This window comes from Suricata suricatta, chromosome 4 (assembly GCF_006229205.1).
Source record: "Suricata suricatta isolate VVHF042 chromosome 4, meerkat_22Aug2017_6uvM2_HiC, whole genome shotgun sequence".
NCBI lineage: Eukaryota > Metazoa > Chordata > Mammalia > Carnivora > Herpestidae > Suricata > Suricata suricatta.
The window spans coordinates 107,866,738-107,888,553 of record NC_043703.1 but is presented as its reverse complement, the minus strand read 5'-3'; the positions used below and the strand labels follow the sequence as shown (position 1 = coordinate 107,888,553).

At 35.7% G+C, this 21,816-nt stretch overlaps 1 protein-coding gene across 1 annotated transcript in view; it reads left to right on the top strand.

Moving 5' to 3' along the window:
* Positions 1–21,816, top strand: part of WDPCP (WD repeat containing planar cell polarity effector) — a 370,463-nt gene that overhangs the window by 110,702 nt on the left and 237,945 nt on the right. The window contains exons 7-10 of the mRNA XM_029937462.1: positions 1,517–1,631; positions 3,859–3,992; positions 7,489–7,680; positions 18,982–19,591. Of these exons, the coding sequence (XP_029793322.1) occupies positions 1,517–1,631; positions 3,859–3,992; positions 7,489–7,680; positions 18,982–19,591 (1,051 nt within the window). The remainder of the gene's footprint in view (positions 1–1,516; positions 1,632–3,858; positions 3,993–7,488; positions 7,681–18,981; positions 19,592–21,816) is intronic.

Here is a 21,816-nt window from a genome sequence, read left to right as displayed (position 1 = left end):
ATGTTTTGAATAAATGGGGAAGGGAGAAAAAAGCTATTACATAGGGGAGAACTGGAAATGAAAGATGAACCTAAAATTACCTGCCTGAGAAGGGAGAATTTAGAAATAAAGACCACATGCTTTGTTGTTATGGGGGAATTCCCCAAAGGGAAGTATCAGTGTTTGCCATCAAGATATATTTCAGGGCTGGATGTAATTCAGTAGAGATTAATTAATTTGTGAATATTTTGAAATTCTTGGAACAAATGTTTTTCTCATAGTCTCCCAAACGAATAAGGATGATTATATCTTCCTTATCATCTGCCCCCTTTAGGGGCATTGGCATTAAATGGACAGTCTTTTAAGTCATGGGAGACTTTTCAGTTTCCTTTCCTATTCATGTGCCTGGACTCTGTTAGGCAGTGGGGAAGCAGTAGTCTTTCTTTATGTTAACCTTGTCCCTCATGCTGCTCATCTTTCATACATGTCTAAATATGTCTTGACACAGAATCATCCTTTCTAGCTGGGACATGATGTCTAGGTAGGTGGGGAATTCCCCTGTTTTGTTTAAAATCATAGTTGTCTTTGAGTTTGGCTAGCATGTTCATGATTAGTTTACTGACAATTGGTTTTTTTCTTCTTATACCATATGCTATTCCATGATTCATCTGCTTTGAGTCTGTTGCCTTGAAGGTGAAACAATTTCTTCCAATGTTGATATTTCATAATCTCATAGATAACAAGCATACACATATGCATAGTCCTTTTAGAAGTTTTAAACATTTGGAGATGAATGAATTATGTTGCCACAAATGAAAGGAGCAATATATGTCAGTGTTCACCCACCTGTTGGGAGGTGGGTGAACACTGACATTGGTAAAGCCTGAGTACTTTACTAAGTGTTTATCTCTTCTTGAGAAATTGTTTGTGTTATGTGTTATTTATTTATGAATTTTAAAGTTTAATATTTTAATTGCTTTGATTTACATGTGTTTTAATATTTGAAACAGACAAGATCTTTCATTGTGGAAGTGGGGTTTAAATTCAAATTGTAACAGGCACTGTTTGTGTTGTAATGGTTGCATCTTTTCTATATTTAATGTATTGCGACAACTGTCTGGAAATCTTTTAATTTCTGATATAAATAGTAATCTTTCAAATTATTAATAGAATGCATTATATTTCTGAATGCAGTATAAAGCAGTTATGTCTCCATGGGTATTTTCTAAGTGTTTAGATGATTAGACTTCTAATAAACATGAACTAAATTCCCTGTCTGCACATAGCTTTCATCAGTGCCCTTCTTGTGTTGCATCATTTAGCCGCCTTTTTTATTTTCAGAATGGCAGTAATTGTTTTCGATGAAGAAAAACTCTTTATAATTTCATAGTATTGATGCTGTGTAAATATATGTATAATTTCATAGTATTGATGCTGTGTAAATATATGTATAATTTATATGTTTGAAGAGAGATTTTTGAAAGACTCTAATTCTCAGTGTATCTTCCTCCCCCTCTCCTTCTTTACCGGGTTTTAGCTCCTATTTGGTTCAGGTGTGCTGGTGTCCCTAAGCCTCTCTGGGCCTCAGCTGGAGAAAGTAGTGATTGACAGAAGCCTGGTGGGGAAGCTCATCTCAGACTCCATCAGTGATGGTAATTACCCCCATGTGCAAGTCAATTGCCTACATTAACAGTGGGGCAGGAGAACTAGTATGTCAACAGGTGCACTAATTATTACCACTGGGGACTTGCAAACACAAGTAATCACTTCTAATAGCATAGTTACAACCCCTGAGACCAATACAAGTTTTGACTAATACTTAATACCAAAATTTTTGTCAGGCATATTTTGAGTATTTTTCACATTTTCCTTTAAAAATGTGAATGTGTTTTCAAAATAGGGCATTTTTTGGTGTGTTCTTTCAAAATTAGCCCCCCTATTATTGACATTTCAAATATTTTTCATTTTCAAATGAATTTTGAAAAAAATAATCCAAATGTGTCAACACAATCACCAATAAAAAAAAAATCTGTGACTTGGTGCATAGGAAGATTCTTTGTTACCAAAGTCTATGAATACTAACTTTTGAGGGAATTTGGGCAGCATTTCTAAACATCAAAAACCAATGCCAAATATACTAGAGAAAGCTGGATCCTTTTAAGTATAACACAACCACTCTGTAATTGCTACAACGCATGGAGCAATTTTTAAGCCAATTATTGAAAAGGTAGGATTCTGGCATTTATTGAGCCCTGAAAGGCTCTATACTGTACCAACCTACTTATTTAATTAAAAAAAAAACTTTATATGGTATAATTATCTCCATTTTATAGATAAGGAAATTGAAGCTAAGATACTATGGAACATGCCCACGAGTGAGATACTAAGGAGCAGCTTGAAAATAACCAAACTGAGATTTGAACCCAGGTTCTAGCTACAGAGCCCATTTTCTTTCGGCTATACTGTGCTAACTCCTGAGGTTTTAACCTTATATTCTTTTTTGAAGGTAAAAAGGTTTAAGAAACAGGTTGTATCATCATTAGAGATTGAAAATTGTCACTATGCTAAATTGAATAATCAGAACAAAGTGTGGACCAGTGGAAAGACCAGAGATGAGAGAAACCTGCCTTCTGTGATGCGCGCTCACTAGCTACCTCTGAATGACTTAGACACAATTTCATCATCTTAGAGGAAAGCAGTCTGCAGAATGGCTATAATTAGCAATATTCCTGATGATAATAATAAGCTGGGGGTAGGCTTGTAAGTGTGCCGTTTCCTCTTCCTTACAGGAACATGGTGCCAAGGAAGCTTCCCATGGAAGAAGTTCCATTTTCATGTCTAATAATTGACCCCTTTGTTGACACTACAAATAAAATAGTGACTGTGATGATTTTGTCATGTTGATGCTCCTCTATAAGAAATAAAAGGAGACTTCCAACACTATTCATGTCTCTGAGATATCTTTTTTTACTTGTTTCTTTTATTTATACCCCAAATAATACACTCTCATGAGACCATGATAACAATGTGAGTTCTTGGCAGTTCTCCAGATTCGCCTGTAATTGTGTAGATGTACTGTTGGTTGCCGCTTGCACAGCCAGGGGTGTGTGGAAGTGAAAAAAAATATATGAAACATTCTATAATTTCATTATGCTAGGAACAATATGAAGTATTTCTCAAATTCCTATTATGTTTTTACAATGATTTTTAATATTAGTAACCCTTTATGTAACTCATGAATATTAATTGTCTACCTACTAGTGTGCATTAGAAATAAAGCTGTAGAAATATTTTTGCTAGTCTTCATTATTAAATATTAATTTATGTAATGTGCATGTTGAGTATAATATGCTTTATTTCATTCAGCTTATATATTCTCAAAAAGAAAGTTCATTGATGAAAAATTTTTAAGTAAAAACATAAGATTGGTGGAGAACACTGATCTGTGATCTAAAAAAATCGGTTTGCTCTCGGATGGTTTACATCATATAAATGCAGGATTAAAGGCTAAACACAAAGAAATGTTTCATCTTTGCATTCAGTATGGAATAGTCTTTATTTTATGCTTTTCTAGCCCTGGTTCCAAATATATCTCATTTGGTTGTTGTCCCCAGATGTCAGTGTATCATAAAATGGTCTCAGGATAAAAGGAAAAGTATCAAATTGATGCATCACTAGGTTGATGATTATTATTTATTCATAATATCTTTAATATCCTTGTAAGATAATGATATTTAGGAGTCTAATTATTTCAGTTAGTATTTCTCTCCTGAAAATAGCTTTTTATAATATTTCAGTGAAAAAATTTCTTAATTCATTATCATTTTATTCTAGCTTAGTATTTTACAGTATCTTACCAAATCTTCTTTTTTTCCTTAGCTCTTCTTACAGACAACTTTATCATCTTATCATTTTTGGCACAAAACAAACTATGTTTTATTCAGTTTACCAAGAAGATGGGTTCTCCTGATGTAAACAAAAGACTGGAAAAACTCTCAGCCTTGGATTATAAGGTAGAAATTTCAATTTATAGTCACATTGTTAATCTTGAAGGGCTGATACCATGTTCAGTATTCTTGAACATTTCTCAATTTCCAAATAACCAGAATTAATTAAATGTTAAGGTTGATGTCCTAAAATTAGTGGCTATCCTACCTTTTCTTTTTAACTCTTATTATAGAGGTCTAATAATTGCATGTTTGGTACTTATGGAAATCAAAGGCACATAATAGAGACAAATTACATATTTGAAAATGCTTTTCTTCCTAAGGGTAGTATGTATAGCATTCTCATTTTCCCCTAAGACCTCATATCATCTTTCTAGGCAAGGATAGCTACTTTGGTTTCCATTTCACAAGAAAAGAAAGAAGAAAGAAGGCGTTTTCAAAGGTTAATAGAAAAGTGTAATAAACAAGGAGAGGAAAGATACCACCCCCCTACACACACACATACACCCAACTGTATCTGGAGAAAAATGCAAAACGAAATCTCCTTCATATGTTAGTATCTCTCCCTTCACTAACTCCAGGTAATTTGTTTCCTTGTATCAGGAACTATACATCTGTTAAGGAAGGATTTTTATTTTAAATGATGTGGTTAATATAAGTTTTGCCACATTACATTTTAACTGCTTGGAAGGCATACTGTCTGCTAGGATGAGTATCTAATACATTTTCCAGGCTGTTTCAGTTCAAGGCCTCTTTTCAGCAATGACTTGTGTTTGCAAGATTGATCCAGCCTCTGTGACGTGGATTTGAGACAGTTCACTGTTCACTGGGAACAGAGCTGATATACAGCTTCCTTAAAAAAGATGCACACTTATGCCATACTCAGAGTGTCTATCTGTAATAAGAGCAAAGATTTTTGGAAGTCAGCTTTATGTCTTGAAACTTTGTGTGTGTGTTTGGAAAAGTAGTATTTAAGCTAACCTTTTGCCCTTTGGGATTATTTCTTATTGTGATTGAGGTTTAGTGGGATGGGGAGGATTTAATTTTATTTGGTAGAAACCTCTATTCCTGTTAAAAACATTTTTTGACGTGGGATAGAATATATTAAATGAATTTTTCATTGTGGTAATAAACTAATTTCGTCTTGTTTGCCCATATTGGGGAGCTTCTGTAACATTTAATACTGATTTTCTTTAGTTGGAAAATCAGTGGTACTCATGTATTCTATTTTGATTAATAAAAAATCTGCACTCTAAATGGGATGCTGTTTTCCAGGTTGGCTAATTGTAGATTTAATTGAAATGTTGTTTATTTACTAATACTGGTCTTTAAAATGCACCAATATGGAGTGAGTAAATAAATAATAAAATGCTCCAATATGCATTAATTCAAACTATTTAAAATGTTTTCAATGCATTTGTGTAAAATTTTGTATGACTCAGGTTTTCCATCTTAAATGTGATGGATAGCTTAGTAAAGTCTTCTCAGCTGAAGGATAGTAGCTACACATTAATGGGATCAGAGAGAAACTGTCAGGATGTCATCTTTTCTTATGTAGAGATGTGGAAAATAGACCTGGGATATGGACTCTTGTACCTTAATGAAGGGAATTACTTATTTGCTTATTCTTTCTGCCTTTGGATTTGAGAATAACATGGGCACTCTGTGTCTATGCACTGGAGAAGGAACCTGCTTCCCTTTGGAAAAGTCCCTGGATTTCACTTTCTGGTTCAATATTTAATATATATAGATTTAATACTTAGTAAAAACTGCCATTTATCTGTTGGAAGGATAATTTAAGAAACTTGTTCACTCTACTTGCCCTGTTGACCATCATGATAGAAAACTGATGCCATTAAAACTCACAGGAAATAGGAAATTTCAGATAACATACATGATGATGTTCACTATGAGGACTGAAAGTGCCATTTTCTTGTTTTAACTATCTTCTCATATAGAAATTCCTAAGTAACATGTTTACATGGCAATAGGATGTCAAAATAATGTATGTGTGTTTGTAAGGACCTAGGAATCCCATTGTGATATTTCTTACAAATAAGATAAGTAGTTAAAATAATAATATTGAGAGCATAAATATAAGAATTTACACTTCAAAACATAAAGTACATCTGTGTTGTCTGTCATTGCCCAGTTAGATTTTAAAATAAAGAAATAATGTATTTATAATTTTGCTTTTCCTTACAGCTGTACTACAATTCATTCAGATTGAAATAATTTTGGCAAAGAAAATTGCAGAGTAAATATCCTGAAACTATTGACCTTTAACAAGTTTTCCAGGCTACATTTAAAAAATCCAATTCAATTTGTTTAACAGTGAAGGGACAGTGCAAGGAGTTAAATGTTTACCATGAGAGAACAACACTGGTAATTACTTTGATTTCAGTTCCTTTTGATGTGCATTCAGAGGATGAAGAGGTCAATAATATTATGGCCATGCAAATAGAAAAGGGTTCCTTTTGACCACAGTAAAAAAAAATAGCAGAGGATTATTAAAGCATTAACCTTGATTTTAATGGCCTTGGTTGAGTGGTGAGATCACAATTTGGATGAGCCTGATTATTTACTAAATACAATACATAAATGCAACGGGTTCTTAACACCCATTGCACTCTGGCATTATCGCATTACTGCCATCCTTTGTTGCCTTGCAGACAGGAATATGAAAGCAATCTGTCATGTAGTGAGACTGGCTCCAGAAGCATTTCTCTGATAAGAAGACCCCCTGCCCTTTGCTAGTGTCTGGTCCAGTAGGCTTAGCCATGCGCTTAATCCCCAGAAAGTGGTTCGATTATTGCTGACCAGCAATGGCAAGATAGTTTTTTTTTTTCTTCCAAGCTATCAACCTTCCATTAATTCCTTAAGCAGAAATACGGTGCAATCTATATTTCCTTGGCATGTGTCACCCAGATGGTGCCGTGCTTATGTTTTCAAATAACCATGTTCCAAAATAACATAGTTTGAATAATAAATTCTACAAATCCTTCCTAAGAAAGAGAAGCATAATTCTCAGAAGCTGCATAAACTTTTATGCATGATACTGTGGCTTATCCCTTTATGCAGAATATATGTGTATATGTCTCATATATTCTTGAAAGTGATATTTGCCTCAAGTTGTTTTTCCTTTTATTGTTGTCAGTCATTGTTAACATTTTATGTCTTAAACAGTAGTCAGATACTCTTGGTCAGCAGTACTGAACTTGTCATTTAATATAGCTGGTCTTAAATCCTATGTGTAGGTCGATGCTGTCAGGCAGCCATGACTGTACATTTTGGTATTGATTGGGATTGCTACAGCCAATTCCTCCGTAACTCACATTTCTCCTTTTCCTTTCCTCTGCTAAAAATGGGGAGAATTTTGAACATATGTCTTTTTTATGTATGTGTCAAAAGAATTTGGTAAATTCTGACACCTCCTTAAGCACATGTTTAACATGCATATTTACTTGCATTTATCTACATTTACAGATGCTTTAATTTTTGTAATACATTGAGGGTTTTGCATTAAAAAATGATTCTTATATATTTTTTTCTTAATCACTAGATTTCCTATACTGAGATACCGGGCCCAGTAAACAGGACAGCAGACCGTCATTTAGCGATCAATTGTGTTCAAGATACAGTTGTTTGCTGGTGGCCGCTGGTCACTGATGATGCTTGGCCTTGGTCCCCCATTTCTCCTGAGAAGGACAGAGCCAATCTGCTGCTCCTAGGTTATACTCAAGGAAGACTGGAGGTAAATGTAAAGCAAACATACACATTTTATTGAAGAACAAAAAAAGAATAGGATTATTAGTGTTTTTGCTTCTGAAATAAAGGTGAATACTTTTTAAAATGTATAATTTATTTTTCTAAATACTCAAAAAAGGAAATTACATATAAATTGGGATCCTTCAAAGTATCTTATCGCCAGGATAAGGAGACCATTCCAGAGCTGGCCTGAGTCTCACAGTAATCAAGAACACAGGCTTCTGGGTTCAAATCCTGGCTCTGCCACCACCTAGCTCTCTGTGCTTGAGCAAGTTATTAACCTGTGTGCATTGTGGTTTGGCTATCTGAAAAATAGAGTCAATCAAGATAAGTTAAGACATGCATTTAGAGCAGTATCTACATGTGGTAAACTCTCAAACACTGATCATTGCTGTGATTCTTTTATCATTTTTAGTACTATCATTATGGCTTGCCTATAATTTCTTGCCTGCCAAAGTTATGTTATCAATCACCTTCTTTAAACTTCAGTCAGTGAATCAGCAAACATTAGTCAAATGCCTGTTTTGTGGAACACTGTGGAACCAAACCATGGCTAAGGCAAGAATTTATAAGGAGGGCCGGTGAGCAATGACCTTCTCATCTGGTATCCTGCTTCAGACAAGAGCACCAAAAGGGTTAATCTAGGAGGCGAGGACAGTATTTGACCCTGTCTATTCCTGACAGTAGTTCTATCACATTCATTATTGTGAACCTATGGAAAATTTCAACTTGCACCAGTACTTTGAGTATAGAATTTGTTTTTCTTCTTTATAACTTAAAACAAAAGCAACCCTCCTTCATTCTTTTTTAGGTTTTTGCCTGAGTAGAAAAAAGACAGTTCAACTTATAGATGATTTGACTTACAGTTCTTGACCTCACCAGGATGTGAAAGGAATTCACATTCAGAGAAACCATACTTGGCATTTTGAATTTCGATCTTTTCCCAGTCTAGCGATATGTGATAGGCTCCTCTCTCATGATGCTGGACAGTGGCAGGCAGCGGAGCTCCCAGTCAGCCATGCGATCACAAGGATAAACAACCCTCACTCTTAACAACCGTCTGTGCCCAGACAACCATTCTGTTTTTGCTTTCAGTACAGTATTCAGTAAATTACATGAGATACCCAATACTTTATTATAAAATAGGCTGTGTGTTAGATGATTTTGCTTAAATGTAGGATAATGTGAGTGCTCTGAGCATGCCTAAGTAGTTGAGGCTAAGCTGTGAGGTCCAGTAGGTTAGGTGTATGAAATGTATTTTCAACTAAGGATATTTTCGATGTATGATGGGTTTATTGGGATGTGAATCCATCATAAGGCAAGGAATAACTATAATATGCTTCTATATTTCCTCTAAATTTATTATCATTTAGGCTTTACAGAATATTTCTCAGAGTTAGTATTCTGAGATAGACTGAATGAGCCCAGGTTATTTCTATCCCTACCTACTTTTTCTGGTATTATAAACTTTCACCCTATCATTTAAGACTGTAGAGTCCTTTCTAATTAATTAATTAACCTTTTTCTGGAACTTTTCCAGTTTTTTTGTAGTAACTAAAACCACTTGTAATGCTTTAGGTGTGGATTTCGTGAGGCTAAGGAAGTGCTTTGTTCCTATTCGCCAGCTTTTCATGCCCACTGTTTTATTGATCTTGGGTTTAGAAGCTAATTGAGTAAAAGAATTGATCAAACTGACTGTAATAAAGCTAATTAGAATTCTAGTAAATGTTCTGCCTTAGGATAAAGGTAAAAATAATTTATGTCAACTTTATACAAATGACCTGTATTTGAAATACAGGTGTACTACATGATATTAGGAGTGCTGTATTTGAGATACAGTGTACTACATGATATTAGGAGTGCTCTAAAGGTATATGTATGTTTTATTATACCTCATCTCCTGGTGTCCTCTAGATGATGTACTTTGGAGTTAGGCAAACTTGGTTTACCTGTTAGTTGGATGATATACATACTAACTGTGGACATTAATAAAGTTTACTGCCTCTAAGCTTCTGCTTGTTTTTAGCTACTTTTGTGTTCTTTGGCCTTGGGTAGATAACTTCTCCTCTCTGACTTTAGTGGTCTATTTTTAAAATGATATATTTCAACCAAATAGATCACCTCTTCAGGTCTGTGATAGCTCTAAAAAGTGCTCATCTGGATTCTGAAGCACAGATCTGATTTAGCCAGTGCTTGCTCAGATGCCTTTAGCATAAGTAATCTTAGTCTCAGCATTGAAAAGCCCACATCGACTGGCCCTGACCTACCTTTCCAATGTTATTTCCTTATGCAAACCTGTGTTCTAGCCAAGTGGTTTGTTTACTCACTGCCTCTTATTTTTCACATCCTGCTTATACGCATTACTGGTATTTCTACGTGAAAGGCCCTTCCTTCTGTTTCGACATCATTCAACAACTATTGAGCATGACCGTGATGTATTCACTGTATTTCATTACAGGGAATATGAATATAAAAAATATCCCTGCATGCAGGGATTTTAGTGTCCACCAATGAGAGACAAATAAGAAAACATGGAGGTGCACTAAGGCATTAAATGATGCTGTGCAGAGAGGATGTGTGTGCTATAGGAGGAGCCAGTCGGGAATGACTGATTCTACTTAGACAGTAAGGAGGAAACATTAAAGGGGCTTTACACTTTGCTCAAATATGAGATTGGCAGACATTTTTACATTCTTTTACTGTTCTTTCTAAGTTTCATATGAAGGTTGTACTAGACCTATGAAATGATTTGGCTAGCTTTTTCTTTTTCTCCTTTTTGAAACAGTACCAAAAGGAATTATCTGATATTTTAGCGTTTGCCTGGGTGTGGTGTCTTAAAGGAAGGGTTGGTTGTTTTTTAGGAATTCTGTTTTTTCCTTAATTTGTATTTCTGGAAAATTATCCATTTTATGTAACTGTTTTTTAATAGACTTTCATAAAGTTGTACATGATACTTAAACATGATTTTTTTTTCAAATTTTTATTTAGATTCTAGTTAGTTAACATACAGTATAGTATTGGTTTCAGAAGTAAAATTCAATGATTCATTGCTTACATACAACCCCTGTGCTCATCATAACAAATGCACTCCTTAATACCTATCACCCATCTAGCCCATTCCCTTCCCATCTCTGTATATCAACCACAATTTGTTCTGTCTTTGAGAGTCTCTCATAGTTTGTTTCCCCCTTTTTCTTTCCCCCACCCCTCTTATATGTTCATCTATTTTGCTTCTTAAATTCCACATACAAGTGAAATCATGTGGTATTTGTCTTTCTCTGACTGATTTTGCATAGCATAATACACTCTTGCTCCATCCATGTCATTGCAAATGAATATATACACACACACCACATCTTCTTTATCCATTCATCAGTCTATGGACATTTGCTTCTCTCCATAGCTTGGCTATTGTTAATAATGCTGCTGTAAACATTGGGGTGCATGTACCCCTTTGAATCTGTATTTTTGTATTCTCTGGGTAAATACCTAGTAATGCAATTGCTAGATTGTGGGGTTTTTCTATGTTTAACTTTTTGAGGAACCACCAAACTGTTTTCCAGAGTGGCTGTATCAGTTTATATTACCACCAACAGTGCAAGAGAGTTCCCCTTTCTCTGCATCCTCACCAATACCTTTTGCTTCCTATATTGCTAATTTTATAGCCATTCTGACTGGTGTGAGGAGGTATCTCATTGTGAGTTTGATTTATATTTCCTTGATGTTGAGTGATATTGAATACCTTTTTATGTGTCTGTTAGCCATCTATGTGTCTTTGGAAAAGTGTTTGTTCATGTCTTCTGTCCATTCATTCAATGGATTATTTGTTTTTTGCATGTTGAGTTTGCTAAGTTCTTTATAGATTTTATATACTAACCCTTTATCAGATATGTCTTTTGCAAGTATCTTCTTTCATTACATAGGCTGCCTTGTAGTTTTGTTGATTGTTTCCTTCACTGTGCAGAAGCTTTTTATTTTGATGAAGTCCCAAAAGTTCACTTCTGCTTTTGTTTCCCTTGCTCTTGGCAATATACTTGGACATGATTTTTTTAGTTATTCATCACTGATTGCATAATGTCCCCCTTTTCACTCCTACTATATATTAAGATACAGAATTCCTTTTTTTAGTAAGAGTAGCATTTTCTTGGATTTGGCTTGTTCTGTCAGTCTTTCAAAGTTAGACTCTTGGAAAAATTTGCAAAGATTTATTTTTCAGGGAATGCCTGGGTAGCTCAATCAGTTGAGCACCTGACTTCAGCTCAGCTCATGTTCTTGTGGTTCGTGAGCTCAAACCCTGCATCGAGCTTGCTGCTGTCAGCGCAGAGCCTGCTTCAGATTCTCTGTCCCCCTCTCTCTCTGCCCCTCCCCTGCTTGTGCTCTCTCTCTTAAAAATAACTAAACTCAAAAAAATTTTTAAAGCAGGCTCCAGATTCTGAGCTGTCCGCACAGAGCCGAACACAGGGCTCAAACTCATGAATAGTGAGATCATGACCTGACCCAAAGTCGGATGTTCAACCAACTGAACCACCCAGGTGCCCCCAAAATAAGTAAATCTTTAAGAAACTTAGTTTAAAAAAAAGATTTCTTTTTTAGAACCTCATGTGAACTTACATATGCAAAAGGTGAATGTCTTTGGATGAAATCTCTAGGGAAATAGTTATTTCTTTTTTTCACATTGAAGACCTAATTTTTAACTATAAATTAATTGTAACACATTTTTAGCATGTCATAAACAAAAACCACTAGTTTATAAAAGCCATATTCAGGCATATGTCTTTATTAAAAAAATTTTTTTATGTTCTTTATTTATTTTTGAGAGACAGAGACAGTGGGAATAGGGGAGGGTCAGAGGGAGAGGGAGATACAGAATCCGAAGCAGCCTCCAGGCTCTGAGCTAGCTGTCAGCACAGAGCCCGACACGGGGCTCGAACCCACGAACCATGAGATCATGACCTGAGCCGAAGCTGGACGCTTAACTGACTGAGCCACCCAGGTGCCCCTCGGGCATATGTCTTTAAATTTTTTTCACTGGCCACCAACAGACTTATTGAACCAATCATCAGAATAAAAAGATATATTCTTAAAGATTCAGACTAAAAAAGTAGCAACCTCATAGAGAGGAAATTTAATCATTGCAGTTGTTAAAATATAGAATTTTTAGAGTTGCCTGAAGTTTGTGGCCCCATCAGTTAAGCGCTGACTTTGGCTCAGGTCATAATCTCATTGTTTGTGGGTTCAAGCTCCACGTTGGGCTCTGTGCTGACAGCTCGGAGCCTGCTTTAGATTCTGTTTCTCTCTCTGTCTCTCCCCTACTCACACACACTCTCTCTCTCTCCCAAAAATAAATGAATAAACTTAAAAAATACAGAATTTTAAAAAAGCATTTCCCATCCAAATTCAATCAGAAAATATAATAAGCTTTTAGTTGGAAAGTGGTAAAATCCTAGAGTAGTGGTTCCCAGCCTTGGCAACACATTATAATCACCTGCGGAGCTTTTACAAAAGGGCCCACCCAGACCAGTTATATCAGGAGTGAGGGGGAGGAGGCCCCAGTATTCTTTAACAGGTTCCCTAGGTGATTCTCATGTGCATCCAAGTTGAGATCCACTGCTTTACAGCAAACTAAAAAAAAAAAGAAAAAAAAGCCATCATTTTTGCATAACAGACCATGGAAAGGATAAAGCCCACATACTGAACCAAATGAGAGTTTTAACAGTAGATTCTAAGTAGAAAATTGGCTTACCAAGCAGCTAAAAAAAAAGAAAACAAAGGAAACACAGAACTAAGCTCTCTGTGACTGAATTATCTGTCTTTCAGAGGAGGAACATTTTTTAATTTATTTTATGGATATTAGAAAACTCCTGGTCTAATTTCACACCGCAGAGCTCTAAACAACAGTACATATCTTAATTAGAAGCAGAGAGCAGACAGAGTTATGTAGTCTAGGAAAAAAAAATTTCTTTTGAAAAATGTACAATAGATAGTATGCAGAAAAAGAAATTTTTATCACTAAATTCATTTTAATACAGCTTTTAATGATGTATGTGTGGATTATCATATATAACACGGTAATCATTTTTATTTAAATTCCACATACTCTTTATGTATTCATTTTTAGAAGGTTATTATAGTCATCACAGAACGATTTAATTCATTCACTTTGTCAAAAATGTGATGACAACACAACTAATTCTTCCCTTGCCTTTGTATATGAGCAACTTTTCAGCTATATGGATTAGATAATACTTTCTGAGTATGATGGTAATTTCAAGCTGTATTACTCAGAAGAGGTCACCGAGTTTGTTTACCAAATTTATCAAAAACACATACGCAGAGCTATTAATAAAACTTGTTGTCAGGGATAGGGAAATATAACCTCACAAAGCTAACCTTTTCTTCATAAAACTTAAAAACTATTTTTGCAGTGATTTAGAGGAGCGGCAACTAATGAAAAAGTAAAAACTAGACCAACTTTCAATATGGCATAATTTGATTAAAAAAGCATTCGGAAAGTGTTATAAATGCATTCAACTGAAAAGCCAGAATATTAGAGAATCATCTCTTCCAAAAAAATGTATGTACTGTTAGCTTTCAACTAAATAACAAAGACTTTATATTCTAGGGATGATCACTTTTTAAAAATCTCTCTATTATAAAAAAAATACATAAAGAAGACCACATGAACTAAATGTATTGTTTAATGAGCCACTGCAAAGGTAATACCCCTGGAACCACACTCAGGTCAAGAAGTAGAACTTTGCCAGGTGCCCAGAAATACTATTAATGTACTCTCATTATTTCAACCCTTCCTGTTCCCCAAAAGTGACCTCTGTCTTGACTTTTAATCACTTATATATACCCATAATCCACATAGTTTTTATCACTCCCATGTGTCTCCTAAAACTATAGTTTAATATTATCCATTTAAAACACTTTAGGGCACCTCAGTCACTTGAGCATCTGACTATGGCTCAGGTCATGATCTCGCCATTTGTGAGTTTGAGCCCTGCATTGGGCTCTCTGCTGTTGGCACAGAGCCTGCGTTGGATCCTCTATCCACCTCTTTCTCTCTCTGCCCCTCGCCTCCCCCTCTCAAAAATAAACAAACATTTAAAAGATGAAAAAATAAAACACTTTAATGTTTCTTTCAGTGTACAAGACCCCCCCCCCATTGCTTTCTTTTCCTTAAAATTTATCTTTTGAAACTGCAGTGTCCCATAGTGTGGATTTTGTTGTTTGCATAATCATATGATTCAACATGTTTCTCTGTCTTTTGAAAATTCTGCAAGTTAGTTTTGGCAAGACTACATGGGGCGGTGTGTTCTTTTCATCAGAAGGCACGTAATGTCAGGTTCTTTCTTGGTTGTCTCTCTTCTTTGATGTTAGCGGCTATTAATGCTCAGTGCCTAGATTCATTAATTCATAGGGGTTGCAAATGGTGATATTCTAATTATTATTTTTTCATTCATTAATTGGGATTCTTTTATAGATACTTCTACTCATTTTCCTATTTGTTTTCCTAATGGTTGAATTCATATAGTATAATTAGTATAAATGTCTGTTTCTTTTATTTACTTGTTTTCAAGATAATGAAGGTATCACTCCCTGAAGGTAACAAATTAGTTTTATTTTTTAAGTAGCATTGATAATTTATGAATTTAAATATACTTGATTTGATGGGTTTTATAAATTGGAGTTGTTTTCCTGTTGAAAGCTCAAATTTGTCTTATATTTGGAGCCTCTACAAGTTGGTTCCTCTTTTTGTCATGACCTCAGTAGTCTTGGGTAGTAGCTTCCCTGCTGTTTGCTATGACAATATATTCCATGCTTATCGTACACTTTTCCTGCCTCAGACCTGGAATTAGCCATTTCTTCAATAAGCTGTGGTTTCTTTTCATGGACAATGGTATTTTAAGCCCAAGTTTGAGAGGGAGCTAGGGATAATGTGCTGTTATTGGATTGGTGATTATTTCTAGGTATCTTTAGTAGAATGAGCTAGATATTTTATACATATATATATATATATATATATATATATACATATATATATTCAGAGTGAGTTCACATTGTTACTTCTGTTTTTTTTTTTTTTTAATTTATTTTTGAGAGACAGAGACAGCACGAGGAAGGGAGGCTCAGAGAGAGAGAGATACAGAATCTAAAACAGGCTCCAGGCTCTGAGCTAGCTGTCAGCACAGAGCCCAACGTGGGGCTCAAACCCAGGAACCGTGAGATCATGACCTGAGCAGAAGCCAGATGCTTAACTGACTGAGCCACCCAGGTGCCCCACACATTGTTACTTCTAACTCAAATTCAGGATACAGGGTTTTAAATTTAACCTCCTCTATATTATATCTCAATGTCCTCTTTTTCATACCAAAAATCCTAGTTTTCAGGAAGATGGGGGATGAATTATAATATCCTACAATAACTTGCTTTATCTCACAGTACACACCTGACAGTCTGAGAATAATCCTACTAATATTACCACTACTGATACTAATTACTGAGAATATTCAGAAACTTTTCTATGTTTTTATCACTTCTTTCCTTTGCATTTTTAAATAGTTGTACTTTATTTACATTATTGGAGATTAAAGTCATTTTATAAAATGCTCTCTCTCTCTTTTGATCCTCATCTAGTCATCCATAGGCTTTTGGTTTTGCTATTCAGTTGAACTTTTTCTTTCATGTAGGGATTTAGAGAGGTTCAGAAACTATAGTGCCACCATCACCACTTTCCCAGAATCAGGGATGCTATATTCATGGTCCTAATAAACACTTCTTTTTTTTTTTTTAAGTAAACTCTCCGCCCAACATGAGGCTTGAACTCATGACCCCGAGATCAAGAGTCTACTGACTCTACTGACTAAACCAGCCAAGTATCCCAATAAATACTTAGTTTGAACCAACCCTCTGTAGCTAAACATGAAACATGACAATCTTGAGTCTATGTCCAGCTCACTACAATTGCTTTTCTGCTTTCTGTGCTTTCTTAATTTTAAAGTATCTTCTAGAGAGGGTATCAGTTATATTGACTACTTAATGCTTTTCCTACTTTGTACTGTTTCTTTCTTGAAGACTTTGGAACAGTTCTGTCTACCTTTTTCAAATTTAACCTTTTTAAGAATAAAAATGAAATAATCTCAGTGTACGTTTTTCAATAAGTTTCAGCCTTAAAACTGACTGATTTAAACCTGACTGAAAAAATTCACTTTAGGAATAAAACTACCAGTTTGTTTATCCTTGAAATTAGAAGTTCAAAGACCCCTAGGAATCTTCTTTACCTCTTCTATTCTTTCTTTACTTGAATTTTTAAACTTTTATCATTTCTTTCTTTATCATAGTTTTCTTTCAAAAACAAAAAAGTAAATGGGGTGCCTAGGTGGCTCAGTTGTTTAAGTGGCCAATTTCAGCTCAGGTCGTGATCTCACAGTCCTGAGTTTGAGCCTCATATTGAGCTCTATGGTGACAGCTCAAAGCCTGGAGGCTGCTTCGGAGTCTGTCTCTCCCTCTCTATGCCCCTCCTCTGCTCAAATTCTGTGTCATTCTCTCTCTCAAAAATAAATAAACATTAAAAAAACAAAAGAAAACAAAAACAAAAAGCAAACAACAAAAAAATAAAACACTGATTGATGGTCATCCATTCTTGTCTGGTGTCACAGTCTTTCTTAATTGGCCCATTGGAACATTGCATAATCTTCAGTTTAGCTAACATTCTGCCTGTGTTTCTGTGCTTTTCTTCTTTATGTCTTCCTATTAGTTTAGAATTAAAGCAGAGATCTTTTTCTAAAGATCTCCAGACTTTCAGCAGGCCACCACACATTATAAAAGTCTTTATTTTCTTACCCCTTAATTATCGACACTGTTCTTCGGCATCTCATTGTTTGCCTGTTCCCTATGCCTTTGTTAAAACTTTTCACCGTGTTCTTTACCACAGCCATTCCCACTTGAATTCTACCTACTAGTTCCTGAAACCTCCTGCATATATTTTTAAAGAACCTTTAAAGAGTTATTAGATTTCAGAATTCACCTAATCTGAGGAGTGCCTGAAGATAGGATTAAGACCAAGAACTCAAGGTTGCTAAGAGAATAAATCTTATAAGTACTTATCATAAGAAAAAAAGTTTATAACTATGTATGATGATGGATGGTAACGAGGCTTACTATAATGATCCTTTTGCAATATATACAAACATTGAATCATTATATTACACACCTGAAAGTAATATAATATTACATGTCAATTATACCTCAATAGAAAGGAAAAAGAAAGACCAAGAACTCAGTGAAGGAAAGGAATTCTTGATCATGAATTTTATAGAGGATAACACTGAACAAGACTTATGGAAGATGATGGCAGACTTCAAATTAATCTTGTTAGCTTACATGAGTATCAGCAGCCAAGGTCCTCCATTTTTGGATTATTTTCTCTCCTTTGTGATTTTTCTTCAGAGCATTGTCATTTAACATTTCTCCCTTCACTATACACCATACTTTTTATTTATTTTTTTTATCTTAGCATTATATCTTGACTTGCTCATCTCCTGACCAATACTTCAAACTAAGTTCATTTGGGGAGGAAAAACTAGCTGCATAAATATGAGAGATGTCTTAGTATATACAAGTTTGGATTTTAAAAAGTCTATCTTTTCTTTTCTTGGTATTTTGCAATGACTACATAATTGCATTTGGTGTTTTCAACTTCCTATTTGCAAATGATCTGCTAACAGAGCCCCTTATAGCTAGAAAATGTATTGACAAATTTTCCTTTCATATAGCTCTTCAGTCAGTAGGGTATATTTTAATAACTTTATTTTTTTTAAGTTTTTAATTTGTTTTGAGAGAGTGAACATGTGCATGTGCACGTGTGAGCAGGGAAGGGGCAAAGAGAATCCTAAGCAGGCTCAGTGCTGTCAGCACAGAGCATAATGTGAAGCTTGAACTCATGAACCTTGAGATCATGACCTGAGCTGAAACCAAGAGCCCGGCACTTAATTGACTGAGTCACCCAGGTGCTCAAAAAAAAAAAAAAAAAAAAAAAGAAAGAAAGAAAGAAACCTTTGCTGCTTAAAAGAAATAAGTTCTCAATAAATAACATATAAGTGCTTAATAAATAAGTGTTTTGTGAGAGAGAGATACAAATATATATGCACACACATATTGTTGATGTGTAAGGTGATAATTGATGGTCTTCAAAAGGATGCTGGATTAATACACAGTCCTTTTTGTGACAACTGAAGAAAAACCAAGGTCTGTGTGAACATACTTGATACATTTCTTACAGATTCTGAGTTGTGTCCGCACAGAATGGGATCCACTGGATGTTCGCTTTGGCACCACACAGCCTTATCAGGTGTTGACAGTGGAGCACTCCATCAGTGTAGACAAAGAGCCCATGGCTGACAGCTGCATCTATGAATGTGTTCGGAATAAAATCCAGTGTGTGTCAGTAACCAGAATACCACTGAGATCGAAGGCCATCAGCTGCTGCAGGAATGTTACTGAAGACAGACTAATCCTGGGCTGTGAAGATTCTTCAGTAATTCTTTATGAAACTCACCGTGGAGTAACTCTCTTAGCTCAGGCTAACCTTTTGCCTTCATTAATAAGCTGCCACCCAAGTGGCGCCATTCTACTAGTTGGCAGCAACCAAGGAGAGCTGCAAATTTTTGATATGGCTCTATCCCCTATTAACATCCAGCTCTTGGCTGAAGACCGCTCACCCAGGGAGACTCTGCAATTCAACAAATTCTTTGACGTTTCCAGCAGTCTTGTTCGAATGCAGTGGATGGCTCCTCAGGTAGTTTCTCAGAAGCCTGACCGTGGGGACATCTATGATCTCCTTTTCCTCAGGTTCGACAAAGGACCTATGGGCGCACTTTTGTTTAAACTTGGTAAGTCAAGGAAGTTGGTGAGTAAGAAAGATGTTTATGTTGATGACATTATGATTAAGAGGTTAAGACCATTCTAGAAATTTAGATTTTCTGTGTCATCCTGTAAATGGGCTTGCCTTTCAAACATTTCATATACTTGTGGGTTTTTTTCCAAGTAATCCCAGTGCCCAATGTGGGACTCAAACTCACAACCTTGAGATCAAGAATCACATGCTCTACCAGCTGAGCCAGCCAGGTGCCCTCATATAGTTTAAGAAAGCTTTGTGAATAATTTTCTAAATTTTAAGGAATGTAAGATAGTGAAGGATTTGGAAATTACACTAATTGTCCATTGTGATGAATGAAAAGCTTAAACTTCCACATTTGGTAACTGTCCAAAATACATACATATGTGAATATTTTAAAAGTACTTACTTTACCCACTAAAAAATTCTGTGTTGAGGGAATGTAATACATTTTCAATAAAAATTATTTGATTTGATTTATTTTATGTTTATTCATTTTGGAGAGACAGTGTGTGAGTGGGAGAGGAACAGAGAGAGAATGGGAGACACAGAAGCCAAAGCAGGTTCCAGGCTCAGAGCTGTCAGCACAGAGCCTGATGCAGGCCTCGAACTCCTGAGCCATGAGATCATGACCTAAGCTGCAGCTTAACTGACTGAGCCATCCAGGCACCCCTATTAAAATTATTTTAGATAATAGGAATCTGTTTCTTCTCAGATTGGAGTGTGTAAGACATATGTTTTAAAAGAAGTGAAGCAGGGGCGCCTGGGTGGCTCAGTCGGTTGAGCGTCCGGCTTCGGCTCAGGTCATGATCGCACAGTTTGTGTGTTTGAGCCCTGCGACAGGCTCTGTGCTGACAGCTCGGAGTCTGGAGCCTGCTTCAGATTCTGTGTCTCCCTCTCTCTCTGCCCCTCCCCGCTCATGCTCTGCCTCTCTCTGTCCCAAAAATAAATAAAACACTAAAAGAAGTGAAGCAAATGCTTGATTAGAATTTGGAAAGAGAGGGGTGCCTGGGTGGCTCAATTGGTTAAGCATCTGACTTTGGTTCAGGTCATGATCTCACAGTTCCTGAGTTCAAGCCCCACATCAGGCTCTGTGCTGACAGCTCAGAACCTGGAGTCTGTTTTGGATTTTTTGCCTCCCTCTCTCTGTCTGCCCCTACCCTGCTCCCACTCTGTCTCTCTCTCAAAAATAAATAATAAAACATTTTAAAAAATTTTTAAAAAGCATTTGGAAAGACTTTTATAACTTTTTTGGGGTTTTTTAAGATAAAAATACTGAAAAAAATCTCTTCCAATATTATGAAAATCACGTAATGTCAACCAGGAAACTTTTTTTAAAAAAGATTTTATTTTTAAGTAATCTCTACACCTAACGTGGGGCTCAAACTTACAGCCTTGAGAGGAAGAGTCACATTTTCTACCCACTGAGCCAGCCAGGTGCCCCTCAACCAGGAAACTTTAAAACAACCTGTATTAGGATGATTTATTTGTCTTTTGTAGTTTTGTCATTACCAGCTATGCCCTGAAGTATATGATATTCTTTAGGTAGTTTAGTAAGATTTAACGCTCTTGAGAGAACCTCACTTCAGTTTAAAAAACAGACCTTAATGCATGTTATTACAGCTTGAAAATATAGAAAAGTAAATATATTTTTAAACCCTGTGCATGGTTTGGCTCTGTGATACAAAGTTTAGTCTTTATTTAAAAAAAAAAAATGTTTATTTACTTTGAGAAAAAGAGAAAGAGAGAGGGAGACAGAGAATCCCAAGCAGGCTCTGCACTGACAGCAGCTGTTCATGTGGTCAATACAGGACTCGATCTCATGAACAGTGAGATCATGACCTGAGCTGAAATCAAGAGTCAGACGCTTAACTGACTGAACTACCCATGCGTCCCCAAAGTTAGGTTTTTAAAAATACTGTCGTGTTTGTTAAATAGATGACAGTTTACTGCATTTTTTTTAAATGGCTCTACTTGCCTCTGAAATTGAATTGATGAAATAAATCTACTTGAAAATGACCTAACCTGAATGGTATAATGGATATAATGTGAGGCCTATATTCTTTCCACATAATAAAAATGCATCTAAATTTATTTATAATGTTAATGTTGTCCAAGAAAAAATGTTTAGAATCTCATTTATTGTAAAATAATCCAGTTCTTTGCCCGACTACGTGTTTAACAGTTGTATGTCTCCATACACAACACTCATTAAAGTGG